The sequence below is a fragment of the Pan paniscus genome, chromosome 9 (assembly GCF_029289425.2).
Source record: "Pan paniscus chromosome 9, NHGRI_mPanPan1-v2.0_pri, whole genome shotgun sequence".
In the NCBI taxonomy this organism is placed as follows: Eukaryota; Metazoa; Chordata; class Mammalia; order Primates; family Hominidae; genus Pan; species Pan paniscus.
In genome coordinates, this window is record NC_073258.2 from 120,338,585 (window position 1) to 120,347,500 (window position 8,916).

General features: G+C 54.7%; 1 protein-coding gene across 1 annotated transcript in view; it reads right to left on the reverse strand.

Annotated features, from left to right (window-relative positions):
- Positions 1 to 1,277: 1,277 nt before the first annotated feature.
- NECTIN1 (nectin cell adhesion molecule 1) overlaps positions 1,278 to 8,916 on the reverse strand; it is a 92,602-nt gene continuing 84,963 nt past the window's right edge. Inside the window, exons 6-8 of the mRNA XM_055094991.2 lie at positions 3,064 to 3,211; positions 1,926 to 2,001; positions 1,278 to 1,442 (exon numbers count right to left, since the gene is read on the reverse strand). Coding sequence (XP_054950966.1) covers positions 1,293 to 1,442; positions 1,926 to 2,001; positions 3,064 to 3,211 — 374 coding nt within the window. The 3' untranslated portion in view covers positions 1,278 to 1,292. The remainder of the gene's footprint in view (positions 1,443 to 1,925; positions 2,002 to 3,063; positions 3,212 to 8,916) is intronic.

Genomic DNA, 8,916 nt, shown 5'->3' on the forward strand with positions numbered 1-8,916 from the left:
AGGTCACAGATTAGGCCCTCATGGATGCATTGTCTCTATCAAGGGAGCAGGTTAGTTATGGAGACAGTGGGCATGTTATGAAATTGAGTCTGGCCCCTTCCTGCTCTCTCACTCTCAGGGCATGCTTTCTTGTCTGCCGGCCTTCCACCACGGGATGATGCAGCAAGAAGGCTCTTGCCAGAGGCAGCCCCCTCGACCTTGGACTTTCCAGCCTCCAGAACTGTAAGAAATAAATCTCTCTTCTTTATATATTGCCCAGTCTCAGGTATTTTGTTATAGCATCACAAAACAGACTAAGACACTTCAAGTTCACTGAGCCTCCGTTTCCTTATCTATAAAATGGGGCAACGGAAGGACTTATCATATAGATTGTTGAACAATCCATGTGATAAGAACAATGTTTGAAAAGTGACTAGCCAGCAAGTGTTCCACACTGTCATTATGATCCCTTCTGTTGGAACCGGCAGGCCCATGCTGTGCAGAGTGGGATGTGGGGGTGCACCTCAGATGAGAAGGAGAGTGGTACAGGAGCTACCCAGCTGCTGTTTGAGGAATGGATGTTGTGTCCACAGTGAGTTCTAGCTCAGTTCCATGTCTCTAGGTTGGTTGAGGAATAGCAAATAGCTGGTGGTCCTTTGTGCCCTGGGTAGTATCAGAAGGTGGAGGCTGGGCTGGCTCTCTGGGCTCAGTACCCTGGGAAGGGAATGCTACCTCCCTGGGGGCAGGATTTGGCACCTCCAGATGGGTTCATGTTGGTACTTCCTGCCAAGAGTGAGGATGGCTGTACCATGGAGACAAAGGCCTGGCTCTCCTGCCAGTGCCAGGAGAGTGTGTGTTATCTTTGGGTCCAGGCGGTCTGGCCTGGGTCTCTGGGTTGCACTGTATGGGTAACACCCCTAGCCCCCAAGTCTGCTGAAAGGAGCCAGATATGGGCAAAGGTGGCAGCCATTCAAGTGGATGCTGGCCCTCTGAGTGGCTGGGAGTGGGGCCAGGAGGAGGCAGCACCTCCCGTTGGCAGCCCTGTTGGCAGCACCGGGAACTAAGGTGCAGGGTGCAGAGCTGGAGGTGGGGCTTGGGGGAGGGAGAGGTGGGCACCAAGCTGGGGGGGCCAGACTCATTGGAAATGCCAGTCTTCCAGAATGGTCTGTCCAGCATCCAGTCACCCTTTGCCCAGGGTGCCTGCAGTGCTTGGGTGTGCCTCCCTGTGCCCCCCTGCCCTCACCTCCTCCACCTCATCTGTCTGGTTTCCCTCTAAGGCAGCTGGGCTCATGGCCAGGCTGGGTGGTCCTGGGCTAGGGGCACTCTCCTCGAGGTTCGGTTGTCCTTACCGAGGGGTGGTAGGAGGGGGAGACCCCCAGATCATAGTAGGGGGGCTGCAGGGACAGCTTCTGCAACTCCTCCTCTTCTTGCTGCTGCTGCCTCCCTGGGTCCAGGTGGACAACCTGGAAGAGAAGGCGGTGACTGCTGCACAGACCTTTCCATGCCCCTGCTCCAGGTGGCCCTCATGGACTCCCAGTTTGATTGGGACTCCTCAGTTCCCATGCACCACCATCCTGGCATCCCCCACACTGGTGGCTGTCTTGGAGGGCACAAGTGCACCCTGAGCCTTTAGCTTTGCTGGCTGTAGCAGGGACCCAGCTTGGGGCCAGGCACCTGAGAGGTGCTCAATGAATTTTTTAAATGAATGAAAGGACTGTGAGGTAGAGGAAGAGGTCCCCTGGGGGCCCTGGGTAGGGAGAGTCCTAGGTTGTCATCTCTTAGGGTGAGGCAGATGGATCCCTCTAGCATGGACCTGGCCTTGTGGGAACTGGACCATGAAGGCGTGGCGGCTCTGTCTTCAGCTTGGGCTCTCTCCTTGGGGCCATCTCCCATTTTTCTCCCTTCCCGCAGTCCAGGGACCTTGTCCTCTGCTGCCTCAGGCCCACCTGGATATCCTCAGGCACAAGGGAGCTTTGCCTGCTGGAAGAAGGCTCCAGCTTCTGGGAGAGGGGCAGGTCAGTCCTGGAGACAGAATGAGGGTAAGCTCAGCACAGGAGCACACACAGGGGCTCTCCCCATCAGGCCACCAGACAGCTACTGGTCCCTGAGCCCCACTCACAAGAGCAGGCCCGGGAGCTCTGCTTCCCAGGCAGCCTCCTGAGAGGCCAGAGCTTGGGCTAGGGCTCCTCAGGGTCATGGGTTACAGGCTGAGAGTGACCGGCCACCTTTCCCAGGTGTGTCTGCCCCGGACCCCAGCCCAGCTTGGGATGGGAACCATGTGAGTCTCAGGTTTCCTAGCTCAAAGGACAGGGAGGAACGAGCAGCAGCAGCACTGTGGGCCCTCACCCAGGGCGGGCATGAGGCCTCAGGTGCACGGTATGCGGCACCGACAGCCTTAGCCAGCACGGGAAATAACACGTGATGCAAGATTTTAAAGATGAAAATCAACGTAAAAATCCATGATGAACAAAACGTCCACATTGTAAGTAAAGACAGGATCCGTCACAGTGGTGTGCTGGGTGCCTGAGGCGAAAGGAAAAGTCAGTTATTCTAATCCTGTCTTTATTTACAATGTGGACATTTTGTTCATCATGGATTTTTGCTTTCATTTTGATTTTTTTAAAATATCACATTAAAATATGATTTATCCTGATGGTTGAGGGGTTTGGCTCCCCCCATATACTTTGTGCCTCTCTCTCTCCTCTCTGGTCCTAGGTCTGCCCTCACCCCTTGTCAACGGCTGGGAGCACGTAAACTCTTGCAAATTATTTAACCTCTCTGTGCCTCAGTTTCCTCACTATAAATCGTGGATTGTAATCATGCACCTGCTCCTCTGAGCTGCTGTGAGGATAAAATGCATCTTTATGAAGCCCCTCTGAACTGGGGCGGTGCCTGGCACGTAGCAATCGCCACTCAGGAGGGTCAGCTCTTCCTGCCAAAGGGTTAGTTCCTGGTCCCCCAGGGTGGGGAGGCCCCAGAAAGGCTCTGAGCTTTCACAAGTTTAGGTGCTTTAAGTCTGGGGCTCCCAGGGTGGTGGGGAGCAGACCAGTGGGAGTTTAGTGGGCAGAGTCCTGCCTGGCTCACCCGGCCCCATCCGTCTCCAGTGGGCTCTTCTGCTGCCGGTTGTACAGGAAGAAGACAGTGAGCACAGCACCTAGGATGAGGAACACAGCCACGGTGCCCGCCAGGAGCCTGGCTGCACTTCCCAGACCCCTCTGGGGGCGGGGCTTTTCTGGAAACAAAAGACAGGGAAGAGAATTAGAGAGAGAAACTCAAGTGACCCAAAGAGATTCAGAGATGTGAGAGAGTCAGACCCTGAGGCAGTACTCTGCCCTTGACATTCCACCCCCAGCTCCCCTCCCCATGGTGCTCCAGTTCTAGGAGGGGCTCCCAGCCAGTGTGGGATGGAGGCTCCTCCTCTACTTCCCTATGACCCTGTAACCCCAGACCCTGCTCTGATCCTGGGATCTGGGGCATGGAGGTAGAACGAGGGTGAGGGTATCTCCTGGACAGGCAGCAGGTGCTGAGATGGGGTCCCCACCCTGTCATTCCATTTCTGGCCCTGCAGGGAAGATTCCTGTTGAGGAGTTTAATTTCTTTCCCCTCCCTGTGCAATTAAACAAGCAAATGAACTAATTGGTGCTTCACCCTCCCAGCTCGGGACAGACGGTGAGGATCAGGAGGGAAAGGCAGGAGCTGGGAGGGTCGATGAAGAAGGGGCACCTGGGGGTGCCTCCCGGGAAACCAAGCCTCTTCAGTACAGATAGGTGAAAAGCCCAGAGGGCTGTGGTCTAAGGTGAGGGGGCTGAGCCCACCTTCTGGACCCACCTGGCCATGGACCCAGAAGATTGCTGGGCTTGTTGAGGTATTTCACAATCTGAGCTGGAGACACTGGTCTGTCCCTGAAGCCCAGGAGGCTGCAGAGACTGACCCTGTGGCCAGGGGCACATGCTACTTCTCAGCGGTCCAGGCTTGGCTGTGAAGCCACAGCTGGCCCTTCCAGTTCCTCCTTCTGCTGGGCTCGATTTCTCACCTCTGACCTTTACAACCCCAGCGTGGAGTGGGGGGTAGGGACTAAGGAGAAAATCACACACTTATGTACTCCTTTCTCTCCTTCCTCTCCACTACCATATTACATATAATTAAACACGGAGAGCACCTGAATAGAGATGCCAAATTGCAGTTTGCAGTAAACATCATGGAGCCAATTTTCCTAAAGTGGAATTGACAAGTCCCTTCCACTCACTCACTCACTTACTCACTCACTCACTCCTCATTCACTCCCTCACTCACTTTCTGTCTCTCTCCCCTTCTCTCTGCTCCATTCCAGTGCCCGGAAGGAGGGGGTATCTTGCTCCCAGTAAATTTGCAACCCCTCTCTGGCCTGTCTGCAAAGGCTCTGGCCCCAGCATCCATCCATCCACAGCTGGTGGCTGTGGCCGCCTTTGGAAGGCAGTTTCCTGTGTTGTCCAGGCTGGTCTCAAACTCCTGAGCTCAAGTGATCCTCCCGCCTCAGCTTCCCAAAGTGCTAGGATTACAAGCATGAGCCACCGTGCCTAGCTCCAGAGTGATCGTTCTAAACTACAAATCAGATCAGGCCACTTCCCTACTTAAAATCCTCCAAGAGTTCTTCCAACGGTTTGTGGCCTTTATCAAAGCGTTAAGGGCTGAGGCCTTTCACGACCTGGTTCCTGGAGGAAACGCCATGCCGCCCCCAGCCTGGACCACTTGCAGCTCCCAGACAGGGAGCCCCTGCTTCCTCTCATCCTCAGGTGCTAGTAGGAGCCACTCTGTCTGCCAGGGTCTCTCTTTCCTCCCCCTTGTTTGCCAGGCCAATCCAGCCTGCAGGTTTAAGCTGGACGTGCTTCCTCTAGAGAGCCCTCCCTGCCTCCTCCACTGGAATGGGGGTCCTCCTCTGGACTTCCCCTGCACTCTCTTTCAGTCTCTTTTCTTTTCTTTTTCTTTTTTTTAGACGGAGTCTCACTCTGTTGCCCAGGCTGGAGTGCAGTGGCGCGATCTCGGCTCACTGCAAGCTCTGCCTCCCGGGTTCATGCCATTCTCCTGCCTCAGCCTCCCGAGTAGCTGGGACTACAGGGACCCGCCACCAGGCCCGGCTAATTTTTTTTTTTTTTTTGTATTTTTAGTAGAGATGGGGTTTCACTTTGTTAGCCAGGATGATCTCGATCTCCTGACCTCGTGATCCGCCTGCCTCGGCCTCCCAAAGTGCTGGGATTACAGGCGTGAGTCACCGCGCCTGGCCTCTTTCAGTCTCTTTTCTACAGACTGTGATTGCACGTCTGACTTGTCTCCCCAGCCCTGCACAGTGCCTGGCATGCAGAAGTGCTCAGTAAGTGTGAATGAATGAAGGCTTGACTGAATGTGCAGTGGGCAGTTCTGGGAGAGGGTCCACTGGGCCTCTGGAATCTCACCTTCCACTAGGGGGAGCTCTCACCTTGAGTCCAGCCACCTCCACGCTGGATGCTACGAATTCAGTTTCCCTGGACACAACTCAAACCTATATCCCCTTTTCTTCTCAGCACAGCTGAGGCAGGCTGGCATTTCCAGAGGGCTAGGGTGGGAGGGGGAGCAGTAGGGAAATGAACACATACCCTGTCCAGCTCACAGAGTTCAGGTTTCTCTTCTACCATGGTTGGCCCCACATGGGATCCGAACAGGAGGAAGAGACAGGTTCAGGACAAAAGGCTGGGATTTCAACCCCTACTCCCTGCCTCCAGGAAACTTCTCTCAGAGGCTTTCACCCATCATCCCCTCATGGACTCTGCAGCTACTTTGCCAAGAGAGGGTGGCAGCTGTCTCTATAAGGGCCCTTTCATCATCCTTACAGTGCAAACAAAAACACAGCCATCCCTCGGTATCTCTGGGGGATTGGATCCAGGACCCCTAGCGAATAGCAAAATCCAAACATGCTCAAGTCCCTTATATAAAATGGTGTAGTATTTGCCTATAACCTATACACATCCTCTCATATACTTTAAATCAGCTCTAGATTACTCATAATACCTGGTACAATGTAAATGCTGTGTAAATGGTTGTAATACTGTATTATTTAGGAATAACAACAAGAAAAAGGTGTACATGTTCAGTACTGACACTACTCTCCATTTTCTTTTTTTCTGAGTATTTTTGATCTGCAGTTGGTTGACTCCACGGATGCAGAACCCATGGATGGATACAGAGGGTTGACGGTATAAGAAGTGAGTCTGTGAATGCACTCGTGTGGGCATTAGGAAAACCAAAGGCTAAACAGGGTGGGATGTGGTGGGCAAGGCCTCACACGTGCCAGGGCCACAGTGGATAACTCTGATTTTGTTCCCTCCAAATTGCCCTCACTCCCTGTCCCACCCTCTCAATATCTGAGTGCAACTTCCATTGTCACCGTGGGCCTTGCCTGATGCACCTGGAGGGTCGCGCCCTGGTGGAAGAAATACTAGTGGAGAGAAAATGAGATGTGGGGACAAGAAAAGGGAAATCCAAGGAGGAGAAATTGGACTCAAGCCTCTGGCATGCAAGGCACTGTGCCAGGTGCCTTTGCTGATTTGGGGCATATTTGATCCTCATATTGAGCCTGCAAAATGAGATAATGTTATCCCTGATGAGCAAGATAAAGCTCAGAGAGGTTAAGTAATTCGTTCAGGATCGTCCAGATAGTCAGTGGCTGAGGGCACTGGGATCTGCGCCTGTGTGCTGTTCTCCCTGCCTCAGGCTGTGGGGTCTTAGTATTCCTCATCCCTCACTTGGCATGGGCCTGCCATCCCCCCTTTCATCCCTTATCAGACATAGCCCTGCCTACCCCCTCCCTGAATAGGGGGGCCCTGGTTGCTTTGTCTCTGAGCCTCCCCTTGACAGCTGTGAGGAAGGGGCCTGGTGCTGGCCCCAGCCAGAACCCTGGCATTGAGCCCCCAGACACTCTCTGGTTACACCGTGACAAATTGGTTCCCCCGCTCCCAGCTCCGCAGGCTTGAGGGCAGGCCCAGTCACCTGCAGGCAGCCGGGTCTGGCTGTGAGCCGGGAGAGCTGGAATCAGTGTCAGGGGGTGGGGGTGGGGCCTCCAGGGAGCACTTATTGCCCACCAGGCTCCGGGCTGGACCCTGTCCTTACAATGACCCTGGGAGGTTGGCTATGTGCCTCTTGCTGTACTGCAAAAGGGCAGAGCAGTCAAGTCAGCAGTCCAGGTCCCACAGCTAGGGCCGCCACAGCTGGACCTGGGTCCACTTGACCACTGAAGTCTCTGTCCTGTTAGTCCTCAGGGCCTGGGCTCCTCTCAATGGCTTCCCTGGGAGAGCCCGCACTCGGTCCTGGCTTACGCCGCAAGGATGGCCTCTGGGGGTCACACCAGTGACACTCCCTGGGCCTCAGTTCTCTCACCTGTCACATGGTGACAGTGCATCTGGTTTTCCTGTCCCTCAGACTGAGATAGTGAAATCCATGGTTGGGGGTAAACACAGACGGGTTCATTCTGGGGGCTGCAGGTCGCGTGCTGCTGGGGCTTCTTTGCTCTTCCAGGAACAGCTCTACTGGATTCACTGAGGCCTTGTGGTTGGGGAGCCCGAGGAGCTTTGGGTCACACCCAAGTAGCCAGCAATCTTCACCTGCTTCTCCCGACCACCCCCCTCTCAGCCAGATGTCAGTGTTCCTGCACCCCAGGCTTCCCTCAGGGCGGGAAGCGAGCCCAGACATCCAGCTTCACAGCGTGCTCCCTTGCCCTACCTGTTGTTCCTCCTTCAGTTAGACAAACGTGTGCCTCACACGTCTATGTGCCAGGCATTGTGCCCGGTGTGAGGGGCTTGCCCCCTGGCTAATGGAGGAGTCATACACGTACGCAAATAAGTATGCTATTTTGTGATTCATGCTGCAAGAGAGGTCTCTTCCCACAGAGCAGGGGGCCTTCTGAGCAGGGTTTTGATAGCATAGTGGGAGTTCACCGCGAGAAGAACATTGTAGGCAGAGTGAGGAGTGCTACCGGGGCACGTGTGTGAAATGTGGGGTATATGAGGGAAATTCCAAGTATTGAATATAGCTGGGAAATGGGCTGCAAAGGGAGAAAGACAAGGAATCAGGGGGCTGGGAGGAGGGGGCAGAGCATGCTCAGAGGTTTAGATTTCTAATAGGTGGTATTAGGTAATAGTAATGCCCTCTCTCCTGCCGCCTCTCCCTGGGGACACAGACACTACCTTTCTCATGAGCTGGATTGATAAGGGCTGTCCTGGAGTCACCTCCTCCAGAGCTCCCCAGGGCAGCCACTTGGCACTTCTGCCCCTGAAGCTGTCCTGGGTTGGTCTGCCCTCTGCTTGTCTCCTCTGATGCAGGCCACACAGGTGTTTGCAGGGAGCCAGGAGCTCAGAGCAGGCTGGGTGTTTGGACTTGGTGCCTGGAGGTCAAATTGGCTGGAGGAAGGGCTGATTTTACCACCCAGGGCCCATCCAGTGGCTGAGTCTGCCTGGCCATGTCTCCAGCCCACGTATGCCAGACTGACCTTTCCCCCAATGACCAGAGAGGCAAGGGCTGGAGGCAAGTCTTCCTGGCCAACCCTCCTGTGTTCGGAAGGTCTGGGGCAGACTCCAGCGGTCTCACTGCTGGGAGGGCTCCCAAGTCTTATCTGAATGTCATTGTTATGTTGAAACCCAACTGTGAGAGCCCAGGACCCCATCCACAGGGACAGGAAGCTTCTGACTTCATAGGCTGGAGCCAGGGGACCTTGCAGGCCAGCAGGACTTCTGGCACACCCTTCATGCTCAGGGACCAACAGTGGCCATCCCTGCACTCCTGTAGCATCAGCATCCAGGCTAAGCTCCTCAGCCTGTCCCCGAGGGCCCAGTCAGGCCCACGTTTTGTCCCACACGTGCCTTGCTGGATGTTTCCAGCTTTCTCTGTCTCCGTCTCAACATCGCATTTCCATTCCATCTCCCCAGAACTGCA